Raw genomic sequence first — 16,460 nt, 5'->3', positions numbered from 1 at the left:
GGGAGATGGAAACGTGTGATGGACGCTGCAACCGAGGAGGATTATGAGGCTGCTGTAGAGATGATGAAACTGAAATGGGCAAGTTATCCAAAGGTGATAGAGTATGTTGAGAGGACTTGGCTTTGTCATAAAACGAAGTTTGTGACATTTTGGACTAACCAAGTTCTTCATTTTGGCAACACAAGCACATGTAGAGTTGAGAGCCAACATTCGGCCGTCAAGATGTGGTTTGATTCTTCGACAGGTTCGTTTTTTGGTTGTTGTATTTGATGTATGTATTTTGTTGTATTTATGTTTGTTGTGAATAATAACGTTTTTTTGGTAATGTGCAGGTTCTTTGGATACCGTATGGGCCCGAGTTCATTGTCACATTGGTAATCAGATCATCGCTATTCGTAATGATTTGGAGGCATCTAGGTCGAAGATTGGTCAGAAGTACCGACAATTGTCATTGTCACGTATTAACGGCAAGGTGTCTCAGCATTGTTTGAAAATTCTCGACAAGGAGACGAAAAGGATGAGGGATCTGAGTTATCAGGTGTATGAGCGTTGCGGATGTGCATTGCGGGTGACCCATGGTTTGCCATGTGCTTGTCAGATACATGAGTCTTTAGCTCGAGAGACGAGCTTGTATAGTAGGCAAATTCACCAGTTCTGGAAGACTTTGGTTATCGGCAATGGTAATGACGGAACAGCGTTCGGTAATGACGCGACCGAGGACGCCACACATTTTCGAAATCTGATGGACGAGGTACTTGGTAGTGACAATGCTGTTCTACGAAATGTGACACGCATCATTGAGGAAGAGCTACATCCGGATCATGATAACCTCCAAGAACCTCATATCAACCATAGGGTGCGTGGTCGACAGAGGAACAACGATACAAGACGTGATCGGTCTTATTTCGAACATGTGAATCGCCGAAACAGTCACTCTGGTCAACGACAAGGAGGTATGATTTTGGTATTGTGGGTTTAATCGTTTTTCATGAGTTCTTGTACTAATAACTGAACCCTACATATTTGCAGAAGATGAATCAGACATCACCCAAAGCCGGTATCGACACTTGATTCCCGGACCGATGTTGCCTTTCATCACAGGGTGGAAAAATGTCATTGGCGATGGTAACTGCGGCTTTCGTTGTGTTGCCGAGTTCTTCTTTGGTGATCAAGGCCGATGGTATGACGCTCGAGAAACAATCGCTAACGAGGTCCTTGGTTATCCATCCCTGTACGAGAGGATTTACGGGCTTAGAAGGCTTCAGATAAATGTGGAGCGTATTCGATGGGACGGTGGGGCGGTTGATGCTCGTCATTGGATGGTTGCAATTCAAGATTTATTTCCCATTGCTACTTGGTTCAACGCAATGGTTATTATTCTCGGTGTAGGCACCGTACCAATGTGCTTGTACCCATGTCTCACTATCTTGCCGTTGCGGGCTCGAAGAGGAGTCACGGCACCACAACGAGAGTTTGTCATCGCTACAGTTTCTGCGTCACATTTTATATTGCTTGAACTTGCACCAGATTCCCCACTTCCCCCTATTGCAGGTTGGTGGACCGAGAACCACAAACCAAGTGTTGAAGGTTGGGATCACCGTTATGTAGCTAGAAGGAACATGTGGGATGCGTTAACTAGACAATAAACTTATTGATGTAACACGCATGTATGATGGTTAGTTGTAGAAATGTAATTCGTAAAGAAATTAACTTAACAAAACAAAGTTTCAACAACAAAACAAAAACAGTTGTTCAGTCCTTAAAGTACATGACGAATAAATACAAAAAAACATCAAGTTTACAACCCCATCATCGCCCTCCAGTCAGCTCGTAGCGCCTCAGCCATTACTCTTGTATCCTGCGACAAGCTCGGATACTCCTCCAGTGTCCTGTTGATGACCTCCATGGACCGACCCATCCACTGCAATTAAAAAACAACATATTAAATAAATCACACGTTTTTCTAATCATAATTACACATCATAAAAATACAAGTTCTTACGTAATCCGTGTTAGTTCTCTCTGGCAGTGTGCGACTCTCATGCGATGACGCAACTGGAGAAACACGAGGATGAGAAAATCGGTATAGCCACTGCATGTACCCAGGACCGACCGAAGGACCACCACCACCAAGTCTGCTCAAGGCACCTAACACCACACTGAAAGACAGACCGAGAACAAACCGAGTCCACATCATAGATGTCATCTCTGACGGAAATTCAACTCGATACATCTTCAAGTTCGTCGGCCTCCTTGCCTTCTCAGGCCTGATGATGGCTGGGGGAATGCCCTGAACGTATCCAAGCTGTCGAACCACTCGATCAGGCATATATGGCTCAATGATGCTACGATACTGGATGCAGCCAATGAAAAGAGTAGCAGGCACGCGTCATGCTGGATCAACTCCGTACGGTAGCCAGTTCACCTCATTGTCAGTCAGATGATCCAACCTAGCACGAAAAGCGAGGAGGCGCTCCATGCTCTTGTTGGGGCACCCCGATCCGACATCCCAGGCGGACGCACGCGGAACAGTAAGCTCTCTGGTCAAGGTCCCCTGCTGAGGCCTAAAACACGGGAAGTACTCGTAGATCCATGCCTGCAGAAGCGTAAGACAGCCGGCGATAGAATCAACATCTTTTCGTGACGCTGTACCCAACTGCCGGTACATGTATGCTAGCACAGCGGAACCCCAGGAGTAGTCACTAATCTGATCGTCCTCAACAAACAGCTCGTTGAGGAAGGAAGGATGAGTACGGTTTCCACTCTTGTCCAAAAACAAACATCCGCCAAGAACTAACCACAGGTACGCCCTGTAATGGAAACTGAAGGGCCTCTGCGCCTCCAAGGTCGACTCCACGATCCTATCAGTAAGCACCCCACTTCCCTGCCACACGGTTTTAGTACCGCACTTCTCATTCAGCTCTTCCGCAGTCATATCCAAGGTAATCGAGCACGCGTCACGTAAAACGTCCGTGCTAGGAGTAGTGGAAACCATGGAACCGTCGACACGGAGCCCTAGAATATGATACACGTCATGCAGCATGATCGTGATCTCCCCAAATGGCATGTGAAACGAGTTCGTGTCTGGCTGCCATCTCTCAACAAAAGCAGAAATCAGGGGCCAGTCAAATCGCCGGAACATGATCCCAGGTAAGTGAGATAGACCACTGCCATCAATCAGTTTCAGGTGCTCCTGCGAAAGACGAGCGCGCCAGTTACCCAACTCAGTACACAACTGTGTCCTGCTCAAACACCGCAGAACATTTCTCTCCTGCCCACCCCATAGATATGCAGCCACGTGACCCCCAAAACTAGGAATGACAGTATCATCCTCAGGCCCACCTGGCATCGGCCCCCGAACCACCCACGACTCAAACGAGCTGGTAGAACCTTCACCTGGTTCACTACTACTACCATATCTCCCATGGTCACCCCTATACACAGCACGGTAATCCTGAGGGTCGTACTCTGAATCTCGACTAGCATGACTAGCTCGCTCATCGTCGTCCTCTTCGTCAGATACATGAACTCTACCCGACGAGTACATGGGGGCGCTCATGTCTGACTGATGCTCCCCCGACCAAGTACGAGCAGACCCGTACTGCTGCTCACGGTGAAACGGTGCCTCCGAAGGTCCTGCACCACCTAACTCCCTCCTCACTGATGCATTCAAACGTCTCGATCTTGCATGTCGAGCGCCTGAACCCTCAATCTGCATTAAATAAGTAGAAAATATAATTTCATTAACACTTACACACACAACTATGATATCAACCTTGAATCGTTAATATTCCAATTCCAAAATAATAGCAACAATACATAACAATTACAATAAATGAAAAAACAAATTACATAAACATAACAACATTACATAACAATAACAATAAATGAAAACAAAAAATAAATAAACATAACAACAAATAAAAAAAATAAACATCACAACAATGCATAACAATAACAATAAATGAAAAATAAAGTAAATAAACATAATAATAACAACAATACATAAAACAAAATAAAAAAAATAAAAAAAAAAAACTAAACTAAATATAAATAGCTTCATCAAACAAAAGAAAAAAAAAGAATAAACAAACACAAACAAATTAAAAAAAAATAACCATCACCAAACAAAAGGGGAAAAAAAAAACAAAATATAAATAGCTTCATCAAACAAAAGAAAAAAAAAAGAATAAACAAACACAAACAAATTACAAAAAAAAAAAAAAAAAACCATCACCAAACAAAAGAAAAAAAAAAATAAAAATAAAAAAACAAAAAACAAACAAAGACAAAGACAAAATACAAAAAAAACAGAAAAAAAAATACAGCTTCACCCAAAAAAAGAAAAAAAAATTCAACAAAAAAAACATAAAAAAAAAAAAAAAAAAACACCTTCACCAAACAAAAGAAAAGGAAAAAAAAGAAAAAAAACAAAAAAAAAAAAACGGAAAACCCAGAACTTCCACCTGAAATTTCCGGAAGTCTGGAGAACTTCTGGAAATTTCAGGCGAAAGTCCCACATCAGCCTGAAATTTCCGGAAGTTCCCCAAACTTCCGGAAATTTCAGGCGGAAGTCTGGGTTTTTCAGAATTTTTTTTTCCTTTTACATTACAGCAGCAAAGAACGTAATACCAACCTGCTCGCCACCGGAAATGCCGCCCCCACGACCACCGTACGTAAGCCTAATGCCTCTCCCGTCCTCCATACCCGGATTCTTGCTTTGATTGGTTTTCGTACGTTCTTCGTTTGATTTTCAAATTTTTGGTTTTTTTTGAAAATAAATTTCCGATTTTTTTTTTCCTCTGAATTTTTTTTTTCTGAATTTTTTTTTTAAATTCTTGCCTTTTTTTTAGAGAGAGAAAGTTTGAGAGAGAGAGTGTCGGGGTTGAGAAATGACTTGTGAGTTTCGTAACTCGGTTTTCCAAGTATTTATATATGAGGGGCAAATTAGGAAATTCAATAAAAAATGCAAGCGTCACCTTGTAATTTGTGAACGACGTTTAACAACACCCGAAAGAAAAATGTTGGAAAATTTGATTATAATAATGAGTATATAAGAGTTTATATAGTAGTACAAAATTAGAGTATTGAACATACCAAACTATGACTAGGTATATGACAAGGTACATTAGCTAATTGTAAAGGAAAAATACATGGGAATAATACCACCTCTAGGCCATTCGTTTTTAATAATCCCACCTTTGAGTTATTTTTTAATAATCCGACCTTTATCCCCCATTCTTTTTTATTGGTCCCAACCGGTCATGTAACCTGTTATAACAGGTTGCATGACACGTGGCGGCCTGTTTTTGGCCAAAAAAAAAATACAAAAAAAAAAAAAAAATCAGCCAGCCACCATGGAGGCAAGGAGCCAGCCCAGGCCAGCCCCCTCTTTACTCACGCACCACCCTAACTTACCCTCAACCTCCACCATCACTCACCACCCAAACTCGAATCAACAACAGCAGCCCAGCAGCTCGCCACCGCTCCACCTGCTCGTCACCCTGTAGCACCACACCACCACCAATCGCACCCTCATCACCTCCCATTTCTCCAATTCACAGCAGCAAAACCGCTGTTAAGCACCACCATTTTGGCACACAAACAGCCCCGCAATTGGCAATTACGCCCACACCCCAATTCAGCCAAAGAATCAAGGACTCTTGAGCGGGCGCTCAGCTATATCGAAGCGGACACTCCTATTTGTTCAATGTTTTCAACTTTGAGGCAGGAAGTTCAGAGCGGTCGCTTCGAATGGTATGAGCATCCGCTCCATTTTCGTGTGAGAAATTGTACGAATTAATGAAATTGGACGGCCACGATTCCTTCAATTAATCCAAAGGCAGAGATTTTGCTGATGCTTGTTGATGATGTAGCTGATTGAAGGTGATGAACGGTGAAGATGATGGTTGATGATGATTGAATGATGATGAATGAATTAGAGCAGCCAAAAATGAATCGAAGAGGAGGGGATTAAGGAGTCTGATATTTTTTGGGGACTTTTAATTCTTTTTCTTATTTATTTATTTATTTTGGACAAATCAAATTGTGACACGTGTACAATAATAAAAAATAAAAAATAAAAAATTACCTCCTCAACCGGTTTTAGGTAAAATGGGACCAATAAAAAAGAATGGGGGATAAAGGTCGGATTATTAAAAAATAACTCAAAGGTGGGATTATTAAAAACAAATGACTCAAAGGTGGGATTATTCCCATGAATTTTTCCAATTGTAAAGGATATACTTTGACTAAAAGTTAAGGAGTATATAAAGGGGTTTACGTAAACTATAAACAATAACTAATAATTATAATGATGATTTAGTCATCATTATCCTTTACACGCCCTCGCAAGACGGACGTCCGAAACGAGAGATCGATCTTGGATATAGTATTGCAAATCTTGTTCATGTAGGAAGTAAAGTGTCGGTGAGAAGGGTTGCACTAAGGGTTTGGAGAGCATTGAGTATTATAAATTTTTATTTTTTTCATTTTTTATTTTTTTATTTTCTGAGATAAAGGTGTGCGGTGAGGAAGAGATTTTTGTTAAAAAATGTAATATGAAAAGACAATGTAAAGAGAATAAAGAGTTGCTTAATGGATGTTTTTCATGGTTGTTGTGACACGTGAACTATTATTGCAAATTTAAAATGAAGAATTTTGCTAGCGTGTGCTTGCAACGTATGGGAAGAAAAAATAATATTTCTTCAATCTATAATGGTTTTGGAGAAAAGAAGTTTATGTTTTGGAAACCCTTGGTGAATGAACTACGAGGTATCGAAAATTCGAAAGGGGATTATTTCTCCATAAGAGGTTTGAAAAAAAAATGATAATTAACATCTCTTGGTATATGAAATATGGGATACCAAAAGATTTGAGCAGAAGTTTTAGGTTTGAAATAAAAAGTTTGATATAGTCACCATCATTTGTCGGCGTCGACAAAGAGTTTTAATGGTTTAGCCATAAATCTAATGATGATCAATAACTCATGACAACGTACAACTAGTACTGTAAAAAACTGAACCGAACCGATTCAAATCGATCCGAATGAGAACCGAATCGATTAAAAACCGACTTTTTGAAATCGAAAACCGACCTGAACCGCATTTTAGTAAACCCGAAACCGAACCGATCCGAGTAACCTTAAACAGTTTAAGAACCGAACCAAATCTAAAACGAACTAAAAGGAAACCGAACCGAAAATGAACCGAACCGTTTCTAACCTGAAACCATTTGAACTGGCATAAAAACCGTTTACACAGAACCGTTAACAAACTTCAAACCGTTTGCACTGAACTTTTTATAAACCGAACCGTTTCTAAACCGAACTGCTTATAAACCGAACTGTTTATGAACTCATCAAATCCTGATTATGACACTATTAACTAAATGATCAAATAAGAAGCAGATAATAATCTGATAGTAAAACAATAATACATTAATGCACTAAACTTTTATAATCTACTTCGTAATAAACTAGTAAGATCAGTATGGCTAAACTTGAAACATAACATGATATGTATTTATTAAATTAATGAGAATTTGCATATAATATGATGCCTCAATATGAAGTGATGAAGTTTTGGCTTGATATAGAACTTGTTAATCAGCAAAAGGTTAGAAAGTAGTATAAAATTTCAAACCAAAACTGTATAATTGCTCGAATCCAAACGACTCGATAAAAAACCGATTTTTTGAAATAAAAAACAGACCCGATCCGTAATTCAGTAAACCTGAAATAAAACCGATCCAAATAATGTTAAATCGTAGAAGAATCGAACCCGTTAACGAACCAAACCAGTTATAAACCGAACTAAAATAAAACTGAACCAAAAAAGAACCGAACCGTTTCTATCCTGAAACTGTTTGAACCGGGATAAAAATTGTGTACACCGTATCGTTAACAAACCGCAACCCGTCTGCACCGGACCGTTTACAACCCGAACCGAATTTAAACCAGGATAAAAACCGTTTACATCGAACCATTAACAAACCGCAACCCGTCTGCACCGAACCGTTTACTACCCGAACCGAATTTAAACCGTTCAAGAATAAACCGAAACCGAATCGAACGATAAACCGAACTGAAACCGACCCGTAAGACATTTGAACCGATTTCAAACCGCCCCGATTTTAAACCGAACCGATTTCAAACCGAATCGAAACCGAATTGTCAAACCGTTTTGACAGTACTACGGTACAACATTCTCTTTTCATAACTTTATCAACATACTTGTTACTCCATATCAAAACATCTAAACTATTTTGAATAAAAAAAAGTGAAAATGAAAAGTTAAGAGCTTTAAATCCGAGAAAAAGCAAGAATTTAAATCTACCCCTCCCGCAATTTCATTTTAAACCACCACACAAACACTCCTTAAATGCGACGAAATACGAAACTCTCTTGAACTCTCATCTAATCAACCACCCCTCTCTCTCTGTCTCACCCCTTTGTCCATCATTTTCTCTCTCCTCAACACTAAATTCCATACTCACTTCTTAATCACAACATCCCCCCCCCCCCCCCCCCCCCCGAAAAAAAAAAAAAAAAAAAAAAAAACACAAACCATTTAAACGATCCCAATGCTTCCCTCAAACGTCGGATCCAGTAGTAGCAGAAGACTTAACATCGGCAACTTATCCGCACCATTGCCCGCCCCAGCCGCTGTCGTTGTCGCTATCAAAGCCGAGCGCGACGTCTCGAAAGATCCCTTAGCTTGGGCTCTTACTCATGTTGTTCGTCCCGGTGATTGTATTTCTTTGCTCGCTGTCTTCCCTGACCGAACCTCGGGTAAAATCTAAATACTTTGTTCGCTTACTTATGTATGTGCGATATTCGTGTTATATTGGACTGGTGGTTAAATTCTTATTTTTCATTTATAGGTCGTAGATTATGGAATTTTCCTCGACTTACCGGGAATTGTGCCGGCCTCGAAGGAGGAAACTTGCCGGAAAGGATTCTAGAGATTTCTGAATCTTGCTCTCAGATGGCTCTTCAATTCAATAATCAAATTCAGGTAACGTAATTTGTTCAATTTGTCATAAGTAAAATTATTTTCAATTCTTCAAAAAAAAAAAAAAAAAAAAAAAGAAGAAAAAAGAATTCAATTGGAGTAATCAAAATTGTGTTTGATCAACAAATTTTGATTAATTAATTTATTAGACACCTTGTTAAGCGCTGTAATACAGGGAATGTTGAATTTAAAATGAAGTTAAACTTTGTCAGAATTTTGAAGTTTTCTTTTTGTCTTTCTTCTGTTCATCCAACTTTTTATGATTAGCTGGACATCCTCTTTTACTTTTTGCACTTTACTATGTGCAACTTTAGATTGAAATTAGTTGGACGCTTGTTTGAGGAAAAGTTGTACGTGTGTTTTAAATTTGGATGTCTTTTGCCTTAATTTGGTCATTTGACTTAATGTACATTGTGAACATGAATTGAGGGGGACATGTTTGATTTAAGTATCCGATATAGTAGGTGGCTAGGTGTCAACCGTTAAAGGGTTATATATAAGCTGTTAAAGAAGTAGACTTCGATAAAATTAGATGTTGGATTAGTAAAACAAATAGGTTCTATTGTTTTGGACTTGTTTTCAACTCACTTCAACATAACTCATTTTTCTAGTTCAATTCAACTTAGCTAATTTTTCTAGTTCAGCTTGATTCAAATTAGCACAATCAAAAGAACAGGGCCTAAATCATTGGACGGAATACTGATAACAGATAGTAATTTGTTTGGTGGTGTAAGAAAAGGATGCTATCAATTAACCTGAACCGTATTAACTTGTGCGGGTAGAATGTCGTCTCCTTGACAAATTCTCCCTTCCGTCCCTTTTTGTTTGCTCCATTTGTCATAAATAGATGTCCCTTAATAATTGCCCCATTCCATTTCAGGCCATGGTTATTACTCATAAATATTGACTTGGGACTACTCCACTATTTTTCTCTTAGCATTTCTTATTAAAGTAGATTTGCGGAATGAAGCAAACAAAAGGGAACAAAGGGAGTATGTATTAAAAAAAAAACACCGACTATAATACGAGTCTAAATTATGTGGCCAGCGTCAGTTAGGGAAATAGAGAATATTCTGAATGTCAGAGCTTGATAATTTTTTTGTAATGATGATCCAACTACTGTTAGAGTACTAGTTTACTACGTATAGTATGGAACTGTCTAAAATACCCCTGGTTGACTCAGTCTTAAATAAGAAGTGGAGCAAAGTTGAGAGGACAAGTGTCTGGTGATTTTTTTACATGTTATTATGGAGTATGAAAATGAAGATAATGACTTTTGGGAATGAAGATGGAGCAATGAGGTAGTTGTGAGAATGGGAGTGATAAATGAGTCTCAACGTTAGATAACTTATGTTTAGTTTTCTTAGTCTACATTTTTCTTTCTATGTAATTAAATTAATATTGAGTATGATCAGGCCAGGGTTACGTCGATATAGCGAGATATGAAAGCCTTACGATATAAAAATTTGTACAAGAAAATTTAGATTAGTGTATCATGATACACATGACAAATACCTATGATAGTTTAGTTGGTAAAGTGTTTGAGATAATTATAACACGTTAGTTTGAATTTCCGTCTACACTTATGTTTGTTTGTATAAAAAAAAGGTAATATATATTCTGTTGTTTTGTTACATAACGAATATTGTACATTACACAAAATATTGCTTTATTTTTAAGGTGGACCAAAAAATAAATTTATTTCAACAGATGTAGCTTTATGCCTTTAACCAAGGAAAGTATGAACTTGAATCTTAATACGGAGTAGCTTACCTTTTCCTTTAATGCGTAAATTTGACCCGCGTTTTAGCGCCAATTTAAAACTGTTGACCCCATTTTTTATGCTTTTTTCATTTTTACTCCTGCTTTGCTTTTTCTTTTTCAGTCTTTCTTTGTTTTCGTGCATCAGATTAAGTTGTGGAAAGATTTAATTTAATTAACTAACATTGTCTTTTAACAAGCTAAAGTCAAGGAATTAACTTTTCTGTGTTAATTAACCATTTCATTATTGCTCACAATCATAGCAAGTCATATCAATTCCCAAGATTAAAATTTGAACTTTGAGGTTTTATATGAAATTGATTTTCCATGTTTATTCCCATTCTCATGGTTTCTTAAGGGAAAAGAACAAGGAAAAAGATGTATACAGGTTGTTAATATAAAGAATATTAAGCATGATCAAACATTGATAACACCAATTGAAATGTGATTTTGTCATAAAATTTATGTGTTTTATTAACCATAGGTCGTCAACATTGATTTTTGATGTCTGAATAATGTGTGTGTACTTGAGTTGGAAACAAATTAACATTTAAGTATTTATAACAGGTGAAGGTGAGAGTTAAGGTTGTATTAGGCCTACCTGCTGGTGAAGTAGCAGCTGAAGCTAAGAGAAACGGAGCTACCTGGGTCATATTGGACAAGTAATTCTACACCAAAGTATTATTTCTAGTTTCTAATCTGTTGGCTAAATGTTTACCGTTTCACTTCCATCATTTACACGTCTATCTATCAACAATCTCAAATTCGGTCAGCTAAACTGCACCTTAACTATCTATACATTTGTATTCGTGTGAAAGCAGTGGAGGAGGGAAATTTGAAATATTACAGTGATGATATTGTAATGCAATGCATTCGATGTTTCTCTGAGATGTTAACAATGTTAGTTTACTATTGATAGATAACTTAACCCAAGATTGTTGAAAAAGTTTGGTGCAATTTTTTTCTGGGTAACAGTAAGGTGCTATTTGGCAAAGTGTTTCAGCTAGACAGCTACATTATTATGAAGCTATTAAAATTTTAAGATTGGCAAATTAAGCTGATTAAAAATGAGAAGATAAACACTAAAACTATTCAAAATATAAGTTAGCTTATGGATAGAGTTGCTTCATACACGCTCCAGTCATGTTGAGATTGTTCATGTTAATGTGTCATCTGCCTATTCATTTATGCTAATGTGCCCTACATTAGATTGTTCTTTATATATAAACTTATTCAATTGTTGTATATGTGAACAATTCAAATATGCGATTCTAAACATTTCAACAATTTTCCAACTTTCAGCCATCTTATAGCTTTTCATTACCGATATACACTATCTTCAATAGTTAATTAGTTTTGCACAACCATAAATTCAGTATATGATTTCTTAGTGCAGACATTTCTTAGCAGGATCATTGTTGAACTTTGTTGCTAAGTTTTGTTTAAATATCAAATGCTTCCGCTACGACATACATTATACATAAATTAGGCATATATCTAACGTGGCTACACTGCATTGTTAAGAATTAATACCACTTTTGAATATTTTTGGCTGCAGTCCTAGCTCCTAGCAAATGATATTTATCTTTTGTATTATTAATGCTTTATGGCTGGTAGTGATACTAGCCAGTTGGCTAAATGCAGTACTGTTTTCACTTCTGCATATGCTGCTTCCTTAAATTCTTGAACTGTATGGTGGTCTCAGGCTAGGTTAATATTTTTGTGAGACATTTGATTTAGTTCATCCTCCATATCCTTTATCACGCAGGAAATTGAAGGAAGAGCAGAAACATTGCATAGAGAAACTCAGCTGCAGCATAGTTGTGATGAAAGGTTCTCAACCGAAAGTCCTCAGACTTAATTTGGGATACTCAGATGAACCTCAGACCCCTTACTTTTCCGCTGCCTCTTCCCCAGCCTTAGATAGTGGCCGACTGCAAAGTTTTAGGATGAAGCATGCTACTCCTATTAGCAGCCCTGAATACCAAAGTAGTTCTTTCTCAAGAACCACTGGAGAGGCTTCATTGTCAACCTTTGACATTCCACCTTCTCCCTACCATGTTTTTGAGCAGAATCCTCTGTTTGAGGGACGGAATAAAGGAAGGCTAACACCTGCTTGTTCTCCACTTAACGTAATGGTATCTGATAAGGAAAGGTTAATTTACCCTAACAGAGAGTCGAGTGAATTTGTAAAAAGTAACCGACATAATGAATTTTGGGTCTCTGAAAATCACACTCATAATGAAAGGGCTGCACTAGCTTCAGGCTATAGATACTCTTCTGAATCAAATTCTGCAGCTCCCGAGCTTATGGGTAATAAGCATATTCAGCGAGATTGTGAATCAAGAAATGGACTGCTCAAGATTGACAACAGTCAAAAAGAAGACGGTGTCAGTAATGCAACTCCTCGTGATTCTTTCTCTATGGCCAGAACATCTTCTGCTCCACCTCCTTTATGTTCAATATGCCAGCATAAAACACCAACATTTGGAAAACCTCCAAGACGTTTTACTTATGAGGAGCTGGAGGTAGCAACAAACGTATTTTCAGATGATAATCTTTTGGCTCAAGGTGGATTTGGTGTTGTGTATAGAGGAGTTTTATTGGATGGGCAGGTTGTTGCTGTGAAACAATTAAAATTTGTGGATTCTCAAGGGGACACTGACTTCTGTAGGGAAGTTCGGGTATTGAGTTGTGCCCAACACAGGAATGTTGTGTTGCTGATTGGCTTTTGTGTTGAGGGCAAGAAGAGATTATTGGTTTATGAGTATATCTGTAATCATTCTTTGGATTTCCATTTACATGGTAAGGCCTTTCCTTATACATGATAGGGTCATTGTCTGTAGTATCTGCAGTTTCCATGCATACGTGGTAGATTCAATCTCTTATTTGTACACTTCATATGATTTATAGGGAACAAATCATCCCCTCTGGATCTGCAATCACGCCTGAAGATAGCAATTGGTGCTGCGAGGGGTTTAAGATATCTCCACGAGGATTGCAGAGTAGGATGCATAATCCACAGAGATCTACGACCAAGCAATATCCTCTTAACTCATGATCATGAACCTCTGGTAATTTACACCACACTTCCTTTTCCTTAAATTGGCAACTTTGCTTAAATGATAGCCCTATACTCAAAATAATTGCAATTACATGAATCATTCATGGTATGGACTACTGGTACATATTTTATATAGCCACAGGCTAGATCAAATTGCATCAAGTATACATTTATCAGATTCTTCTACTCCATAGTATGATAGTATAGTAATATATGTTTTAAGTGGGTTATCAAAGTTTTTTTATTTGATTGACTGTTTGAAAAAGAACATCTGATCCTATTGTCAACATCTTACAGGATTGTAGAACTTCAGCGCAACTGTAATTTTATTACTTAATATTACTTGCAAGGATTGTTAGGGTAAGGTCTGTTCATATTGTATTTAATATGGGTTTACACATTCCATATCTATCTAGGTTGGTGATTTTGGGCTGGCAAGGTTGCATTGTGAGTGGGATATTGGCGTCGAGCAGCAAGTCATTGGTGCTACAGGGTAAAGAACATATCCTATCATATAACTGTGAAGTGAACAAATTCTGCAGCTTGAATGTGATTCTATTTTACATAATGCAGATACTTGGCACCAGAATATTTCAATGGCGGTAGTATCACTGAAAAACTTGATGTATATGCATTCGGAGTTGTATTGGTGGAGTTAATTACTGGAAAAAAGGTTAAGGAGCTGCACCAAGAAAAGGGGTTTTCCTCTTTGGCTCAGCTATTTGACCCTTTCGCTGCATTAGAATCGAATCAGATTTTGAAATCAACGTTTTCTCCTAAGGAACTTCAATGCATCCCACATGAGATACAGACAATGGGTCGTGCAGCCTCCTTGTGTCTTCGCAATGACCCCGAGTCCAGACCCTCCATGTCAAAGGTCTTTCTACTTCCTATTTTTTACTCCAATATTGCATTGCTAAAGTTTATAACTTATTCTTAGTAAAATTGATCTGTATGTTAACATTTATTCTTTGTTCTTCCTACTCGAAAAAACTGCAGGTGCTCAGAATACTCGAAGGTAGCAACACTCCAATGCCTATAGGTTTGGACTTGAATTCAGTCGGTAGCCAAAGCGGACATATGCAAGGGTTAAATACTCGTAGACACTCCGAAATGCGGAAATGCCACTCCCGTAAGCTTTCACAGTAACAAGAATGTAGGACTAAATAGCAGGGATCAATACTACAAAATGCAGTGTTTTACTACATTACTGTGCATATATTACATGATTCAAAACAACATAAATATTACCTGAAGTAGATGTATATTTAGTATTTTTACTATTTACTTTGATGAAAGATGAACCACAGGTTTTGTTGCAGTCTCCCCCTTCACCCACTTTTTTTTTTCCTCTCTCTCTCTCTCATTAATTTTACACGAAGTATACTTGTAATTCTTGTAATTTGAGCTAGTGTCAATTTTTTTTTGTCCTTTTTTCTCTGTACTCTTTGGGAATTTTCACTCTTCTGCTTGATTCAGTTACAGTACTTGTATTATATAGGAATTTGTCGTGATGAGAACTCGGTCTCTTGGATTTTGTAATCATTGTTGGTATTTACTCCATTAAATGTTTTTTTTTTTTTTTTTTTTTTTAAAATAATATTTTTCATTTAATTGCACCATTATGTCCCCGGCGGCCCGGGACACCACAAAACGTGCGGTGCTCTTTCGGCCGCTGGACCCTACCTCTGGTTGAGCCGATTCCAGGGTAGGTAGGCTGTTAAACAGAAAAGATAACTCTTTCCGAGGCCCCCATTGACGTCTCCATACTTCCTAACGTTGCCGTCAACTCCCACGTCTTGGTTCAAGAATTTAAAGCTGATTCCTTTTCAAAGCTCGCGCGAATCGCGCTATCGGACATGCTTCCCCTGTCCTTGACCGACTAACCCATGTGCAAGTGTCGTTCACATGGAACCTTTCCCCTCTTCGGCCTTCAAAGTTCTCATTTGAATATTTGCTACTACCACCAAGATCTGCACCATTGGCCGCTCTGCCATGGCTCAGGCCACAGGTTTTGCAGCGACCGCTGCGCCCTCCTACATAAATTAAACAAAATGAAATGAGATATTGTGGATGTGAATTTGGTTGAGCAATTTTAAATTATGAGAAATCCATGGTAGGTTAATTATAATGAAAGTAATGGATTAATTAGGTCAAATAACTTAAATATTGGTAAGAGGGAAGGGTTAGGTAACTGTTTTTTTTTTTTTTTTTTTTTTTTTTTTTTTTTTTTTTTGCTCATTTATTTGTTTAACTTCAATCTTCTATATTGGAGTAATAGTTTTCCATGTTACACATTAATTAAAATAATTTACATCATTAGTTTTACTTTTATCTATTGTTTAGTTTAAACTTTTCAACATATTAGACCATTTTGATTCTTACCTAATTAGATTTTGACATAAATTTTAATTGTATGATAATTATTATCAATAGAATAAGATTTAATTATCGCAGAGTATATATATAGTAGCTAGTCCATTAATATAACCAACAATAATGTTCGATTAATTCGTTATTTAATAAATGTGGTTAATACATAATATTGTATAATGTCCGTAAAATGTCATACTTTCTTCATATTCAGTTGTGTTGTCCATGGGTCGGCCTAAACCAATGTC

General features: G+C 37.7%; 2 protein-coding genes and 1 long non-coding RNA gene across 3 annotated transcripts; 1 reads left to right on the top strand and 2 right to left on the bottom strand.

The window, feature by feature from the left end:
* Positions 1-1,683: 1,683 nt before the first annotated feature.
* LOC110686319 lies at positions 1,684-2,133 on the bottom strand. The gene is made up of 2 exons (XR_002504168.1): positions 2,003-2,133; positions 1,684-1,921 (listed from the first exon to the last, which is right to left on the bottom strand). It is a non-coding gene; the product is annotated as an uncharacterized LOC110686319 (long non-coding RNA).
* A 256-nt stretch (positions 2,134-2,389) lies between these two features.
* Positions 2,390-5,549, bottom strand: LOC110686331 (protein MAIN-LIKE 1-like). Its single transcript, XM_021862921.1, has 2 exons — positions 5,442-5,549; positions 2,390-3,712 (listed from the first exon to the last, which is right to left on the bottom strand). The coding sequence occupies exons 1-2, from the start codon at positions 5,547-5,549 to the stop codon at positions 2,390-2,392; spliced, it is 1,431 nt and encodes a 476-aa protein (XP_021718613.1).
* Positions 5,550-8,191: 2,642 nt separating this feature from the next.
* LOC110686407 (inactive protein kinase SELMODRAFT_444075-like) lies at positions 8,192-15,417 on the top strand. The gene is made up of 8 exons (XM_021863019.1): positions 8,192-8,791; positions 8,884-9,017; positions 11,343-11,437; positions 12,544-13,580; positions 13,689-13,849; positions 14,256-14,332; positions 14,413-14,716; positions 14,839-15,417. Exons 1-8 carry the CDS (start codon positions 8,584-8,586, stop codon positions 14,986-14,988), a joined length of 2,166 nt encoding a protein of 721 aa, XP_021718711.1. The 5' UTR covers positions 8,192-8,583; the 3' UTR covers positions 14,989-15,417.
* The last annotated feature ends 1,043 nt before the right edge of the window (positions 15,418-16,460 follow it).

Source organism: Chenopodium quinoa, unplaced genomic scaffold (assembly GCF_001683475.1).
Source record: "Chenopodium quinoa cultivar QQ74 unplaced genomic scaffold, ASM168347v1, whole genome shotgun sequence".
Lineage (NCBI taxonomy): Eukaryota > Viridiplantae > Streptophyta > Magnoliopsida > Caryophyllales > Amaranthaceae > Chenopodium > Chenopodium quinoa.
This window is presented reverse-complemented; position numbering and strand designations above follow the sequence as displayed.

What these genes read in the sequence shown, in the direction of transcription:
- LOC110686331 (XM_021862921.1), bottom strand. Translation starts at nt 5,549, where the DNA reads ATGGGAGGTGATGAGGGTGCGATTGGTGGTGGTGTGGTGCTACAGGGT. An exon ending in TGTTGATTCGAGTTTGGGTG is followed by an intron (nt 3,713 to 5,441) that starts GTGAGTGATGGT and finishes TATTTAATGCAG; the next exon opens with ATTGAGGGTTCAGGCGCTCG.
- LOC110686407 (XM_021863019.1), top strand. Translation starts at nt 8,584, where the DNA reads ATGCTTCCCTCAAACGTCGGATCCAGTAGTAGCAGAAGACTTAACATC. An exon ending in ACCTGGGTCATATTGGACAA is followed by an intron (nt 11,438 to 12,543) that starts GTAATTCTACAC and finishes TTTATCACGCAG; the next exon opens with GAAATTGAAGGAAGAGCAGA. An exon ending in CAAGTCATTGGTGCTACAGG is followed by an intron (nt 14,333 to 14,412) that starts GTAAAGAACATA and finishes TACATAATGCAG; the next exon opens with ATACTTGGCACCAGAATATT.